Source organism: Gobius niger, assembly GCF_951799975.1.
Source record: "Gobius niger genome assembly, chromosome: 12".
Classification (NCBI taxonomy): Eukaryota; Metazoa; Chordata; class Actinopteri; order Gobiiformes; family Gobiidae; genus Gobius; species Gobius niger.
The window spans coordinates 22,770,365-22,786,860 of NC_136863.1; the positions used below are offsets into that span (position 1 = coordinate 22,770,365).

Below are 16,496 nucleotides of genomic sequence, written 5' to 3' on the forward strand. Positions count from 1 at the left end.
CACCGTCCCTACCAAATAAAATAACACAAAGTTGTACGTTTTAAGAGCACTTTGCGCTGCATGGTGAATGTATGAAAAGTGCTATATAAATAAAGTTTGATTGATTGAAGAGAGAAAGACTATTGGAAGGGGAAGTATGTCAGTTTTCTTTCATATTTTCATAACAAAATATGCTTTAATTCATGGGTTTATTTTTGCTGACATAGATACTTTTTTTCCATACTGAGATATATTCTTACCTGAGCTTAGAAAAATAGTGCGTACCTGTCTGGTCTTTTTGCGTGCGCTCAGTCACGCAAAAAGACCAAAGATGTTGTTAACATTTAGCCTCTCCTCTTCTCCTCTATGGGGTCAAACGGGGTGAAGTTAGAAGCGACTAAGCTCTTCCACGTTTACTCCATTTAAATATGGTTATGTGAGTTCTTACACAATCCTGATATAGTTTGTCGACGTCGACATCCGCACCACAATATCTTCCCTTTACTGCACAGACATCGAAGTGCTCCTAAGGTGTTATTATGCCTTGCAATATAGTTCCCCTTTATATCCGCTTAGAAAATCGATTAAAGACCAGACAGGTACGCATCAACTCGTCTAAGCTCAGGTAAGAACATATATCTCAGCATGCAAAAAGGGCCTTTTCCTTGAATTACTCTTTTCTTTCAGATGGGACTTTTCATTTTATTTTATCTGTGAAAAAAGTAACGTTTTTTTTTTTTTATTATTTGAAAAATGTCTATGATTAAACGTGCATTATATAAAGTGTTCTGCGCAAAAACAAAAAAGAAAGCAGTGCTTATTTGACCTTCGTTTATTCTATGCTGAATGTACAACCTACCAGAAATGGTGGAGCACCCTAAAGGCCGCCAGGATGGAGGGTAAGGCATGATGATAACCACCCATAAAGCTGCTGGGTCACTGAAAGGTCAAATATGCACAAATATCAAATATTTTTTCACATAATGGATGTTTTTATGTTCTTTCTATTGTCCTTTAATGACTACTCTAAAGTGCTGAAAAAGTAAATACAATTAAATACTACATAATAATACATAATGCCGCTTTAATAGATGAGTGTGAGGTCAATACAGTTTAATCTCAACTGCTTGCACTAGAGGGCGCTGTAGCACTTTGAAACTTTGAGACACTCTTCTTTGGTTTTGCGTCACATTGTCCAACATGGCTGCGTCCATAGCGAGGACTTGTGCCGCTGTTTCACAACATCGTTTCACTGTTTTTACGAACCGATCTCGCCTTTGCTTCCCACAGAGGAGTCGGCTGCACTGTTCCGCTTCGGTCTGCACTGGCCTGTTGCTCAAACTGAACAAACGCGGGGTTATCAAGGACACTTTCCCGGAGCACGCCGCTTACGAGGGGCTTCCCGAGCTCCTCCAGTCCGACTCACAGACGGTGTACTGCGGCTTTGACCCCACCGCTGACAGCCTCCATGTGGGGAACCTGCTCGCGATCATCGGCCTGTTACATTTCCGCGGGGCAGGGCACCACGTCCTGGCTCTTCTCGGAGGAGCCACGGCGCAAATCGGAGACCCGAGCGGCAAGACGACCGAGAGGGACGCGCTGTCCGCGGAGACGGTGACGGCGCACACCCGCAGTATTCGAGAAAGCCTCCAAAGGATATTCACCAACTATGAACTGCATTTCCATAACAGCTCCAAGAAACTAGGCACGGTGACTGTACTGAACAATCTAAAATGGTACAAGGACAGGGACGTGGTGAGCTTCTTGTCCCAGGCCGGTAGGCACTTTCGGATGGGCACGATGTTGAGCCGCCACAGCGTGCAGTCCAGGCTGAGGAGCGCGGAGGGCATGAGCCTGACTGAGTTCACGTACCAAGTGTTTCAGGCCTATGACTTTTATCACCTCAACCAAATCTACGGCTGTAAGATTCAGCTGGGGGGCACTGACCAGCTGGGCAACCTCATGTCAGGACACGACTACATTCACAAGTAAACATCTCAGCCTTCATAGCTCGAATTAGGGTGGGCCATATCGTATCACATATCGTTATTGCGATATCATTTTTTGATATCGCTGTCATTTTTATATCGTTGTGGACACGATATTATTTGTGTTATGCTCGTCTCCATCAGAGTTGCATAAACACTGTCGAACACAGACAGGTGCTTAAGAAGTCCAATGAAATGGGATGTAAACTGCTTGAGTAGATCATATTTGTGAGGAAATTAGATGTAAAGGAAAAAAAATCACTGAATTAATCTCCCTAATAAGCATACAGCTGGGATTTTGAAGTAATTTGTCCATACTCAATTATATCGTCAAATATATCGCTATTGTGGTATTTCTTTTTCTATATCGTGATATAGTTTTAGGCCATATCACCCTGCCTGTACTATAGTCAATCTTTAAATGCTGTTTAATTGATGAGGGCCTGTGTTAGAATCCGAAAAATAGTGCTTTGTACAGCTGTAGATCTGGTGGGTACAAGTTTAAAAGGATGTGTCTTTTACTGTTAGCAGGACTCCTACAGTAGGAGCTGCATCTATGCCATCGAACCACCAAGTACTACTACCACCTGATAAAGCAAAAATTACTGCAAGAATTGAGCTTTCAGGGGAACTTTACTTTTTCTATATCTTCCCAATAACTTTTAAACTCTTTTTATTTATCAGCTTGTGTTAAATATTGAATCATTTCATTACCTTTACAGAGTGAGTGGACAGGAGGTGTATGGTCTGACAATCCCACTGGTCACGAGCTCTGTAGGCGATAAGCTGGGGAAGACGGCCGGCAACGCTGTGTGGCTCAACAGGGACAGGACCTCTCCATTTGAGCTCTACCAGTTCTTTGTCAGACAGCCCGACTTGACGATAGAAAAGTGTGTATTGGACTTTTTTTTTTTTTTATTCCAATCTTTAAAACAGTGGGACTGAAATGCTTGTGTGTGTGTGTATATCTTCCCAGGTACCTAAAGCTGTTCACTTTTTTGCCTCTGGCGGAGATCGAGAGTCTGATGGAGCAGCAGAGGGAGGATCCAGCCAAACGTCTTGCACATAAACGACTGGCTGCTGAAGTGACTAAACTGGTGCATGGGAAAGAGGGGCTCGAAAGTGCAAAACGGTATGTGTACAGTTGATATTATATTGCTTAGAGGATTGATGAATTGGACACTATTTGCTCTGCTGTGAAATGGTATCCACACATACTTATAAATGCATTGCACATCTCTTTGTAATTATCTCTTGAAGTTCTGATCTTTTTCATACTGCACTTTAGTTAGTAAAATTTCATGTCTCATAAGAATGAGACATGAAATTGCAATCTTCAATTTGGCCACCAGATGGCGCCCTTGGTATTACACCATTGTTGTTAGTTCACAGAAAGCTAAAGGAAATTTACACAATTTGCACTATTTTTACACCAAATTGGCGTTTTTCAAATTAGGTCAAGCTTCTTCTTTTGTTCCGTCCTTTTCTCTACATTTGTTGGTACTAATGAAGTTATTTTGCAGATGCACGTTTGCCCTCTACAACAACAGTGTCCAGGCTCTTGAGGAGATGACCGATGAGGAGTTACAAGAACTCTTCAGAGAAGCACCTTTCCATGAGACGCTGTTCGAACCGGGGACCACTGTCATTGATGCTTGTCGAAAAGTCAACGCCATCCCAGATGGGCCCAAGGGGTAAGAAGCTTCAGTTATAGGACTATAACGAACATTAAATCCATGCTCATACAGTATATAGTGGCCAGGAGTACAAATGCTGGTCATGTGGAAACTTACAGTAAAATTATCAAACGTTTGCAATATTTTTAGTAATATGTCACTGTATTTGTACAAGGATATACTTTCCAAAAAGTACTATATACTTAATGATTGAGTTTGCATGATGGAACCATTGCACAGGGTACAAACAAGCACCTTCTCGGGTAACATTTAAATTAGTTTAAATGTGAATATTAAGGCATGTTATTATTAATGGGTTAGATGCAGAGGACAAATTTCCCTACGGGCACAATAAAGTATACAAACAAAACAAACATAATACATTTGGATTTATCAATAATGTAATTTTGATTAAACTGTTCCTTAAAAACGTGAGTTGTAAACACACTCGGCATAATCACTCTATTGTTATTGACACTGCCTGGTCATATCCGACCATAACGTGTATCTGCTGTTTTATTGCACATTTGTAAAACCACCGACTTGTGTCACTTTGTTTGGTCCGTACATGTGCATTTAGTAAATTTAGAGTTCAGATTGTTTTCTATCTTTTTCCTTTATTTTTTCCTTAGTTTCGTCTCTATCTACATTCTCTTATAAATTTTGAGTAATTCCTGACAATGGCGTTTTTATGCTTTTTTGCAGGTATCGTATGGTATTGGAAGGAGCTGTGCACATAAATCACAGCCGCGTAGACAATCCGGAACAAGTGTTGGTCCCAAAATTGCACATTTTGTCCAATGGCCTGAGCCTGCTCCGAGTGGGCAAGAGGAACTTCTACATCATTAAATGGCTCAGTTTGGAAGGCACGGGACAGTAGTAAAGACATTTTACTGTGAAGCAATTTCATGCCAGGTAGGGCCATCTCTTGTACAGTGAAGTTGCTGGTTTTTGTACGAAGATTGTTTTATGTACATATAATGATTATGTAAATTATTATTAAAACGAATATGTTGCATTCAAAGACGACACTGGATCTCACATTTTTGTTAAATACCTGTTTAGTTCAATAGGGGTCAGTATTGTCCCAGATATACGTTTTTTTCCCCGCGGAGCCACTGCCCAGTCTCTTCTAACGGAGACCTCTTAAACATCAGTAAAAGTAAAAATAAAAATAAAAGAGTAACTAATAACTTCTTAACAATACGTGTAGAGCTGTATTATGCGGAGAGATATTTTAACTTGATTTAGAAATTTTAATAAAAAAGTAAAACGTTCAGTAAAAGTATGCAAGGTTGAGGAGTGTGAAGTGTTTCAGAAAAACTAGATTTTTTTTTCCTTTATTAATTAAGCGTACTTTCTCTCAAAATGCTCCATTACTAGGAACTTATTTTATCCCAGCATTTGTTAAAAATTATGCACACAAGAATCTAGTTCTCCTTTTAGTTTAAACAGTTGTTTTCCACTTGGTGTAAAAGGCAGTGTGTGAAAGATTTCTATAGATCTTACATTTACACATAAGACAAATATACTTGTTTTCTATACAAGGTAGTTACTGCTTATTTTAATTGTAGGGTGTTGGTGCATAAACGACATGATTATGATTATTTGCCTTTCAAACAATATCTGCAGTGTCTGAACACACTCTTTAATCGGAGTGCACTATTTTGAAAAATTTGAATATATAAATTGTTTTGTTGTGTCATTCCTTTATACAAAAAGGAATACGTCTTTATTATTAGCATTATTAATATATATGTTTTGTATTTTTATTACTTATATTGTTTAGTTGTGTTTTAGCAAAAGTTTAGGATTTTCTGCCAGAACAGCTGTGACATAGAAATACTAATACAGCGTAATTGTTGAATCTCACATTAAATGCATGTATTAAATATAATTAAACACATTTGTTATGAAAAAAAAAGTGGCCAAATAAAAACACAATAATAATAAGAAAAAAATAATAATAAAAAAATATATATAATTTTATACAAAATATATGTGCATCTTTGCAAAACCCCTCATTTCGAGGAAAACATTTATAGCTTTTATTTTATTTTATTTTGTTTTGTTCGAAAATGATCAAATGCGAGGGATTTCATAAATATGGTCCACCTTAAAGTCAGGGGCGGGCCTAAAGCAGATGGACCAATGGGGCGCCTCCTATGTATTTAAATAGCTGTGTCAATCATTTTTTTCTTCTCCCCCAGTCAACCTCCCTTCTCAATCCCCAGTACGTCTCTCAATCGCCATATTGGGTACTGAAGGTTTCTCTGCAGCTTCTCTTACTACCAACCAACCGGACTACATTGACTGAGCGGCCTCTGTTCCTTTGCACTTTGCTTTGATGAACGCTGGACACGGCATTTGGCTGAACAACGCCGCGGCCATTACCGACTGCACCGTGACGTACGCATGGCATAAGACGTTTTACGCGTGTTTTGGATATCGCTCGGCGTCAAGGAGATACCTGTTGTTTTTGTTGTTTTTCCTGTCGTAACGCATTTGGACGCTTTCGGGCCGCTTGCATCTTTCCCCTTCTGTGGAGGAGATAAAATGTCAGAAGTGCGTCTTTCAAACGGGAGCCCCACGTTGGAGAGGACGGACCCCCGTGTGTCGGATCACCCCAAACCCTCCGCTTGTAGGAACCTCTTTGGCTCGGTGGATCACGAAGAGTTAAAGCGGGATTTAAAGGGACATTTGCAGGAGATAGAAGCTGTCGCCACGGACAAGTGGGGCTTCGACTTTGCCAATGACACGCCGCTCTCCAATGCGCGGATAAGCTGGGAGCTGGTGGATAGTAGAACGGTCCCGGATTTCTACAGCAGGCAGCCGCATAGGAAGAAGGGCGTTTGCTCTGCTGGGAATAACCATGTGGATTTAAATGGGAACCATAGCTGTGACAGGTCTGACGGCCAGATGGAGTGCACGGAGCAGTGTGCAGGAATGAGAAAAAGGCAAGCATGCCACGGTAATGATTGTTCTTCTATTAAGCCCGGTTTGCTCGAGTAGCTTGTTTGCGCAAATCTCCAACACAGTTAAACCACACACAAAAAACAGCAAAAATACCGTGTAGTTGCTACTGTACTCACTCATTCATAAAACCTTTGCTTGACAGAGCATTCGACCCAAAACAAGAGGTCACACAGCAATCCAGAGGAGGTGAGCTGTCCCAGTCTGAGCCGCTCCGCAGAGCATACACCCAGAAAGAAGAGTCCGAAGAGGCAAACGTAAAAGTGGTAAGATTTGACAAAATTGTCCAAACTTTTTCAGCACATCCATGCATTTCAAACGCCATTTGCTTTTGGACGTAGTTTTTCTGCGAATTGACTTTGCGTCATGAGCGTATAAAGTTAACAAAGTCAGACTGTTTTGTCACCGCTTCGGAGTTGTAATAGTATTTCTTGTGGTTGTAACCTTTCTGCAACCTCTGAGCTAATCGGGGATTGTGCAAGGTCAATAGTATTTTGGGCGTGCGTGGATCTGACAAGCAAGGTGTTTTTGTTTTTGTGCGAACACGTCGAGGGCGTTGTCAGGTTTCCCCCTTTACTACGCACTATTCTGGTTCTATCATGGCTCCACTCATGATCTCTTGCCCCCACCACCACCACCTAGGTTGTTTTTTTGTTTTCTTTCTTGACTTTTGTGTCTTCTACATAGGGCTAGCCTATGTTATGGTTGTTTTAAAAATCCATCGATATAATATGTTGACTTGTGGCTGCGCTTTTTCCGCCTTTTACTACAACCACGGTTGCGCCTTGTGTTTCAGAGCACTGTAAACAAGTCTGGTGAACACAGTGTAGTAGTAACACGTCAGCAGCCACTGCCCTCAGCCGAGCAGAGCGGGGACGGGAAGGGGCTGGCTCTGTCTGTCTCGAGTGTGTAGGAGTGTGTCAGTGCGCGCAGTGCACCAGTGTAGCTACTGCTCACATCTGCAAAGAAGGAAGAGGGCCCAGGACAGTCAAATCAAGGGGTGCTCGGAAGATTAGGAAGTTTGCTACTATTTTCTCTTAAAGCTTATGTGTGTTTTCTTTTTATCCATAACACAGAAGGTAAAGGAGATCACATAATTTTTTAAGATTATAAGTTGAATTTTAAAGTCAACTTATTAGTTCACTTCTAAAGTGTGCTTTATGTATTTCTGAATTAATTTCCTTATGAACAAAGTATGACCTAACCATCTACTCGTGTGTCTACAGGGCCTGTGAGGCTTGTCCCTCTGGAAAACTCAGTGTTGGCCGGAGTGAGGAGGAACTACAGCACCAGAAACATATCATCTCTCCTGGAGACGGGGAGGACGCTGTTGAAGCACTGAATAGAAACACTAAAAAGTTGTGGCACTCAATTAAAAGTTACTGCCTCTAAAAGCAGTCAATGTAGCAGTGTGCAATTAGGTTTGATTTCCTTTTTTGCTCATTTTACTACCTGTGTGTACATAAATATATATTATATATATTATTTTATTTCTCTCCATATGTAGCACATAAAACATGATTTGAAAACAAATCATTATGTAAAAACGTGTGAATTTTGATTTAACTTGAAGAATTGCAGTGTAGTTTAAGAAATGTTTCCCAAATGCTGTTCTGTTTTTGTTTTTCAAAGGCAGAGTCCCTCATTGCTACAGTTACAAATCATGGCTTCTCACAGTTTCAGTGTGTCTTCACTCGTCATCCTCTTAAGTCCACAGTGAAGAACGGTACAAATGGAGCTTCTTTTTTTTATTCATTTCAGTGTCACAAAATCCAAGTTCTCCCAAAAAAAATGCTTTATGAGACGATTTCACTGAACAGTTCTGTTTTTTTTTAGTTATTCTTTTTTTTTTCCTTTTTTTTTTTAACGTTATTTATTTTCGGAGGTGCCTTAGCATCAGTGTGAACCTGGAATCGACTCTTTAGTTCCCTCTGTAGAGTAGAGGTACTCAGATATTGAAGGACAAAGACCACACAAACTGCACAGGGTGTATTATGTATTACATGTTATTATTTCTCTATAGCTCGGTGAGGATGTGGCTGTCTGAAAGGGGCCGAATGTCCTACAATGCCAAATACATGGTTGCTTCTGTCTGACTTCACATTGTATTACATTGTGATAACCTTAAATTTCCATAGATTTATTTTCCACCCATGTGGTTTGCCTGCTGAGGATGCAAATATACGCGTCCAAAAGCTTCTCTTTTATTTGCCTAAAGTATGGGTTATGATGGAGAGTCCAGTGTAAACTTAGAAAGCGAATGGTTGCAGTCATCATGCCTGTGTATTTGTGTAAATCTTTGCTATGTACTATTGTACATAATTTTGTAAAAACACTGAGAAATTATACTAACTTATTTATGTCTTCTTTTTTTTCTATTCTATGTAGAACAAAAATGGGGTTTTGATTACGGTTATCCAAAGTGGCATTTACTTTATTATAATTCTTATTTTGTAAAACCATTTTTTTTTTGTAGTTTTTTTTTTTTTCTTCAGATAATTATGGTTGCAAACTGAGCCTGATTTAAAAAAAAATGATGTGCATTTTGTAATGTGTGGTTAAATGTGTTGCAATCAATTAAAAAGAAAAAAAAATATTTTTAAACCTGTTGCAATTCACTGTGTGTCTGCAGTTCAGTTCTGAGGGTGAAAGTTGTCTATCAATATTTTCATTATTTTGCATTGATATTGCAGACCTATGGCCAGTAAAACATATAGTATATACTGCAGAATGGAAACTTTTTTAGTGTAATCTAAATAGCGTAATTTGTTTTTATTTTCATTTAATTTTAACCTGACACCAGGAGACGCAGTAGTGTGGAAGTCTAGAGGCACAGAAACAAATCAAACGATTAAAATCACCTTTCAAAATCCTGAACCCAGGTTTGTTTCATAGAAGCCGTTATATATTCCTATAGAAGCTCTGGCTGTCATGTTGAGTGTTATGGGACACCAGGGTTGCTCTAATCCAGACTCTGATGGCCCATGACCCCTGCTGCTCCTCTGCACATGTGTCTGTCTTATATCTCTCCTGATAAATCTCGTCCTCTGACAGGACAAGGACACCTGCACCAGCACATTAGCACCTTGTGTATTTGTGGAACAGGGTGCAGGGCAGAGGGGGAGGAGTGTTTCCGGTCCTGTACAGGTGGATACAAGTTCAGCCCCCAATGCTAGTCCAGACCATTGTCCAAGTGTCTTTGTGTGGGGGAGCCATTGTGAGGGGCCCAGGCCGACCACTGTTGTGTCTGGGACATCCCGGAGTAGACAAAGGGACGTCTACCAGCTCCACCCAAACACTGACGGACTGACCCACTGACTAAGTGATTGCATGAGTCTGTGGGCGCTGGAGTGGGACTGACTCAATTGTGAGAAGAAACATAGGGCTAATTTACTCCCTGTTCTATGCACAGCCATTGTGCATTGGACATCCCAGTTCAGCATGAGAATGTGTACAATTCAGACACACTGAGGCCATCACAGCCTGTATATGCTGCAGCCTGTAGTTCTCAAACATTTGAGAAGCACTTTTGACTTTCATAAATGTAATGAAGCGTATTAAAATGGAATTGCAGATAACCACCAGAAGAAGTGCACTGTTAATCTATAAATAAGTGAATTTCACTTCTTGAAAAATATACATTTACACCTGATTTAAGTCACTGATTAAAAAAAAATTGTCCATGAGGCAATTCTTAATTTTATTTTTTCCTCACAAAAATAACATCTCATCACACTCAAAATGAAATTACTTGAAATAAGATTGGTGTTGATTTTTTTTCTTAATTTACATGTAACGTAGGTTAGTTATATCTAGATTCCCCTTTGCAGTGTAGTATCTGTGCCACTGTTGAGAACCACTGCACTAGGCTATATCAAGGCTCTTCCATGTCATTTTCTCTTAGACAAAACATAATGCCCCTCCATGGATTAGTGTATCCCCGATGTGGCATGCGAGTTGCATCATGAAGGGCATCTGGTCTGTACCTATGAGCAAAATCAATAGGCAGTCGTGAGGAAGCAGGTTATTTGTCCTGGCCGAACCCCAGAAGTCAGAAAGCCATAACACAAAACCCATGAGTGCACTACACACTTACTGATGCAACACTGTGAATTGTTGCATAAGAAAAGCTTCTTGACCTACAGCAGGAATGTCCCTGGAAGCAGTCCTGTCCCTCTCCATCACGTCCACCCGAACAGAAAACAAAACCACAGCGGACTTGAGGAAATTCCTGAAACACTCTCCATCACGGCACCGGAGGAGGAAGAAGGAGGCATGGCGGCCCCATTCCTCTACAACATCTTGCATGAGCCAAGAATTCACACTTCCTCGTACTGTATCTGCGCAAACAGGTTATCTTTTCCTGTTAACCGCCCCAGCACTTACAGCACTTAATATAAAACCACAAGTTCCTCCCTGAGCTTCCTGCCCAGGCCACAACCCACGTCACCGAGCGATTCCCCTGGCACCACGGTCTTGACTAAAGAGTGTCTGCAAAACTAACAGCTGGCATCACTGACTGTCGGGCCGCGGCCATAGCTCTGTGCTGTAAGTGAACACAGAACAACATTTTCATGATTTGTTCTCAACGGCCTTGGAAAACTTCAGTGGGTTTTCTGCTCATCTGATGTTTGATTTCATTTGGGGCAACGGTAATGCAAGAAGTGTGGGCCCAAATATGTAAATTCCAAATGCTCAAAGCCACGGCGCGAAACATGACACTTAAACAAAAAATACAAAAATGAATAAAATATAAGCATCGATTTCATTATGGGTGGTTAAATTTGTGAACAAAACAAAGCATGAGTCTGTACTGTGGAAAGCCTCTCCTCCTCAAACCTGCCTCATAACTTTGCCGGGAGCGGGACATCGCCGGCTCGTCTCCATGGAGATGATACTGTTTTGCTTTGACAAGTAGCCAAACATGTTCCTCACCGAAATGTATTTATTTTCGGCAGTGTGGCTTTAGGTATAGGTTGTTAAGACGGAGGAGAGATGTGATAATGATGTATGGCTGACTCTGTTTCGGCCTGGGTGTAACTGTACCGTTGACAAGCCTCTCCCGGCAGCACGCTGTTCAAGCAGCCATTTGCAAACTCGTTCCTCTAGCTGTGGCCGTCCATCTTTAAGCCCGCGTTGAGCTTGTTTTGTTTTCTTCATTGCAGTAAGAGCAACCTCCGCTTTTTCGACAGTCCCTCACAAGTTTCTCGCTCACTCCAAACTTTCTTTCATTTTTCAATTTTCAGTGGTGCAGGAGATGCAGGTGCTGGTACACAAGCCTATAGAGCACAGTGTGTGTGAAATATATATTTTCATGTATAAGTCGCACATGAGTACAAGTCGCACCCCCTGCCAAACTATGAAAAAAGTGCGAATTATAGTCCGGATAATACGGTAGTCTATATTTAGTTGTATTAATTCATCTTTAAGGAAACCTTTATGTAAATTTCTAGCAGACTTTAGACCAATCATACACGAGTTCTTTCCTGCAATGTTTCTTTTGATCAACTACAAACGATGTTCCTGGAACGTCAGCGCTACTGAGAAATCAGATTGTGCAGATGTGGTGAGTTTTTAGGAGAAGGCCAAGTGTGGCAGGCCAAAAGTGGGGGGTGGTGAGGGAGGGATGTGGGGGGGTGGGGGGGGTTGCACTCATTAAAGCGGCGCACCTGCAGCCTATCAAAGAGCCTTTATCTGTTATCAAGGAGAAATCTGCTCAAGCACGCAGCATATGTGAAAACAAGCAGAGTGTGCCGTCCGCTCATTCTCACTCTCTCGCCCTCCTCAGCCTCACTGCCCCACCTCTTCCTTCATGCCCCCTCCTCCCTCCCTCCCCCCCCCGCTGGGTCCCGACCAGAGCCCCGTACCTGGGCCCGTAATCCCGCCAGGAATGCTCCGGGATGCGCCCGGGATGCGAGTTGGCCGAGACACACACAGAAGAGGGCTCCGAGCTGAACATCTGTGCAGGAGCAGGGGCCAAATGTCAGCGCCTGTCTGATAGATACGCTCTTTCAGTTAGCGTAATGCGCAAGTGACGAAACACAAGCAGCAAGACGTTTTGCACTCTTTTAGAACAGAAAGTGAGCCCTTTTTCTTTTTTGGGGGGATTTTCTTTTAGCTTTGTTCTTTCGAAGGTGCAAGTCATTGTTCCCCCCCAAAAATACGGGGTCAACAAACGCAACAGATGCACTTGAGAAAATCAAATAAAAGCTCATTTCAGAACTCAGCTTTGCCACTCATGTTCAAACCCTCAATATGCTCAATGTGATTTTTTGCCATCTGTGTATAGGCCGACTTTCATGCATTTTAATGTGAGCTCTGATTTGCTGAAAACACACACACACACACACACTCTGTATATTGAACCTAAATCAATATTGAACCTAAATCCATCTAATGTTACCGAATGTATTCAAAGTTATTTTAGCGCTTAAGAAATGTTCCAGATGATGATAGTGACGGGAAGGGTGTGTCACGGCATGATGCAAATTTGACCTGATGCAAAAATGTGTCCATATGATGCAACTTTTGGTAACTTTGTTCAATATACAGTTACATGGGTGACCACAGCCTATGAAATGACTTCTCATCCTCCTGTAACGTAATCTCTCGTGTCTAAAGCAATGACTGATTATCCTTGAATTGACAAGCAATGGAAAAATGGTTTGGGAGAGCTTCTGTAGCCTATTTCTCATGGAGCTACGTGGTTTTAGGCTTGTTTTCTCTTACTTGTGTAGTCCTGGATATATTCAAAATGAAGTTCTGGTTTGGATGCATGTGATTTGGGAATACTCCAGATGTCCTCTCACTTTTATCCCAATTTTGCAAAGCGATCTTATTTATCTGTTCAAACTAGTTTTGTACCCCCCCCCCCTTGACTCACATTACTCTTTTAAAATATTGTACTTGGACAGCTTAATATTTTCTAAGTTGGTGCTTAGTGTCACAAGTTTCAAAAGTGCTCCACCGTATCTCGGCCTGTGTTTTTCTGCCTCTGCTGCCCTCATCAGGAGACTGCTCGGCCTGAGGTGTTGAAACGTGTCCTGCCCCAAAAGAAAGACTGAGCATGTTCTCCAACACTGGACCCAAATGAGAAAAGCAGACTCGCTGTGTGTATGGGACGTGCCTCTGCGTCGGGATACGCTCCACCGGCTTTCTGCAATATTCAATTTTACTCTCCATTTTCAATTTTGCACTCACTGAGGATTTAAGGACTTCTGGTTTTCTCATTTGTACTGGATGTGCTTCTTGTCTGCTGTTCAATTTCACTCACAGAGCTTTGATTCCAATATCCTATGGTCATAATCCCAAGCCTGGATAAATCAAAGGGTTGAGTCTGGAAAGGCATGGACAATACAATTTGATATGCAAACATACGCTGGAAGACTGAGCTTTGGTAACTTTCAAAAGAAAAGCTTTAATAATAGGGGCTTAAGATGTGACAGGGACCTTGCCTCTTGAAAATTAGAATAAGATATTAAGATTAAAACATTATTTTGCATGTTTTGACACATACAAAAGCCACGGCGAGAATGAAGGAAGTCACAAAGACAATGTTTTGTGAAGATTAAAGACAAACTTCCTGTTTTTGATTAAATGGATTTACATTTTGAAACTTCTCTACGCCCACATCTGTGTGGGCATAGAGAAGTTTTACTTTTTGCTGTTACGTCATTGCCTCATGCCTTGATAGTGTTAACATCCAAACTCTGCTGTAAACATGTATGGTCATTTCAGTAAAGCCATCTGTGCAGTACAGCTCCTCAGTGACCGCGAGGATGTGAAAGATCTTTGGTCCACAGGCTACTTAGATCTGGTCACTGAGCCGAGGCCTTAGACATATGGCTGAGGGAGCTCTCTGAGAGGTCACGGGTCGCTGGGGGTCAGCCTAACCTCCTGACCTCTGGTTGATTTATGATCCCAGGGGGCCTTGTTGTCCTGCCCAGCCCAAACAGAGAAGGGGCGCAGGTCATACTGTATCTGTGGCAACTCTCTGAGTGGGACAAAACAAGAAGACACGGGGTCCTGACCTTTGAGAACCATGGCGACCAGGCCAACACTCAAATCAGAAGTCAACAGTCATTGATGCGCCCATAGGAATATTCAGTAGGTGTTTAACATAGTCCTGGGCATCATTTTCTATTCAATTAAGACCAAACAGCAAATGGATCACAGACGGAGACGTGGGGCCTTGAAGGTAGAACAACTGTCCCCTGTAGACAACTGTGCAGGCCTGGGCTATTTCAGGAGGACTGGCATCAGCTGCTATGCACATTGTTTGTCCCAGTCCAGCTTTATACGGCATACATACACATACATGAGCACACACCTGTTGGCTCATATCTGCTTTCATAAAGAAGACTGCTGGGCCTCCTGCTGCCTGGGCCTCTGTGGACAGGTGGTGTCCAGGCTGCACCCCCACAGAGCCCAGGCACGGCATACTTACACAACACATATGCACTTTGACCATTCAAGAATTATGCACTTGATGATGTAACTTCAACACCATATTGAGTTGATATTGGCAAAAGAAGTGTAGGCTCAAATCACATGGTAATTACATCTCCCAAAGCAGCTTTGTGCAAATTGAGTTTGCATCAACATAGGATTAATGCCAGACCAGTACTGTTCAATACATTGATGTATGAAGCAAACATTTACACTCCTGCAAAGAGTGAAACACTGATAATATAGATCGGTGGGAGTCAAGGTGTACTTTTTTGTACCCAAAGGATAATTTGTTCTCTGCTTTGGATCCATCCTGCAATGCTGCTGGGCCAACCTGTCAGGAGCAATGGTGACTGCAGTGCAGCGCCCGGGACACCACTCCAGATCTTGAGCTACGATCATGATGAGGAGAACCTACAGTAGCTGGAGGGTTTAGTCTGTATGTTTTGGATTGATAGGCAAACCGTGTAGTGGGGTCCACAATTCACTGGTACAGTCCAATGTAGATCTACGTATTTAGAGTTGAAGGAGTGTAAACACATCATTTAGACCCATAGGCTTGATTTGACAGGACAGTGCTCAGGTGTTGAAGACCAAGGAGTGACCGTATTTCACCTACGTGTATTAAGTAAATTTACTCAATTATTCAATTAAATTCAATGATTAGGCGTTAGCCAACAATAGCTTAAACTTTACTACAATGAGAAACTCAGTGGCGTGTGGAGTGGGCCCTGCTTCAGGTTTATCCACATTAAACACTAACTCACAAAAATGTATATTAGCCAACAAACACAGTTATATATAAAGTAAAAAAGGACAGCAAATATTATATTACACTAGTCTTAAATAGTGCTTATGATGCTTTTACATTTCCATCCTTTATTCTGAGCCTCTACATCTGCCCTGAGGTAGTGTGATAACACAACTCAACATTAATTAATTAAATAATTAATTAAGGTATGTTGCTCTTTCAGCCTTTTCTTGCCTGGTCTCAACATAATGTTCTCAACCAAATGTCGTTTTAGTCAAATCATGTTTAGTTAACAGCAAGCAAATATTGAGTATGTTTCATACTACAAGTTTTGAGAGAACATTTAACACATGGAAAGGACCAGACTTGTTCCTGGGAGGTTGTCAGTTCTGGTCATTTTTATTAAGTTTATAATCATTTGAAGATATTGCTTCAATAGTTTTAGTCACCATTACTGTGTAACATTTGATTGTCTCTCCTCAGACCCGTATCTTTGCTGGGAGCGGGATAGAGCTGATGCTGCTTTGTTTGGTTACAGGAAACCAAACATACAGGTTTAAAATAACTAGGTCCTCTTCAAAATGCTTTATTTTTTAACCCACAGCAAAAATGACACTGTTGATGCCTAGGAAAACATGGCAACTTTTTGAAAATATGACCCAATATTCCCCTGTATTCCTT

At 41.4% G+C, this 16,496-nt stretch overlaps 2 protein-coding genes across 2 annotated transcripts; both read left to right on the forward strand.

Moving 5' to 3' along the window:
* The first annotated feature begins 1,152 nt into the window (after positions 1-1,152).
* yars2 (tyrosyl-tRNA synthetase 2, mitochondrial) lies at positions 1,153-4,628 on the forward strand. The gene is made up of 5 exons (XM_079567628.1): positions 1,153-1,967; positions 2,690-2,857; positions 2,944-3,099; positions 3,491-3,661; positions 4,349-4,628. The coding sequence occupies exons 1-5, from the start codon at positions 1,180-1,182 to the stop codon at positions 4,521-4,523; spliced, it is 1,458 nt and encodes a 485-aa protein (XP_079423754.1). The 5' UTR covers positions 1,153-1,179; the 3' UTR covers positions 4,524-4,628.
* Positions 4,629-5,830: 1,202 nt separating this feature from the next.
* cdkn1bb (cyclin dependent kinase inhibitor 1Bb) lies at positions 5,831-9,107 on the forward strand. The gene is made up of 3 exons (XM_079567763.1): positions 5,831-6,614; positions 6,762-6,882; positions 7,843-9,107. Exons 1-2 carry the CDS (start codon positions 6,200-6,202, stop codon positions 6,875-6,877), a joined length of 531 nt encoding a protein of 176 aa, XP_079423889.1. The 5' UTR covers positions 5,831-6,199; the 3' UTR covers positions 6,878-6,882; positions 7,843-9,107.
* The last annotated feature ends 7,389 nt before the right edge of the window (positions 9,108-16,496 follow it).

Bases quoted from the DNA above. Each gene is read 5' to 3' on its own strand.
- yars2 (XM_079567628.1), top strand. From the start codon at position 1,180: ATGGCTGCGTCCATAGCGAGGACTTGTGCCGCTGTTTCACAACATCGT. The intron at 1,968-2,689 runs GTAAACATCTCA...TTACCTTTACAG, and splicing joins GGACACGACTACATTCACAA to AGTGAGTGGACAGGAGGTGT. The intron at 3,100-3,490 runs GTATGTGTACAG...GTTATTTTGCAG, and splicing joins GGGCTCGAAAGTGCAAAACG to ATGCACGTTTGCCCTCTACA.
- cdkn1bb (XM_079567763.1), top strand. From the start codon at position 6,200: ATGTCAGAAGTGCGTCTTTCAAACGGGAGCCCCACGTTGGAGAGGACG. The intron at 6,615-6,761 runs GTAATGATTGTT...TTTGCTTGACAG, and splicing joins AAAAAGGCAAGCATGCCACG to AGCATTCGACCCAAAACAAG.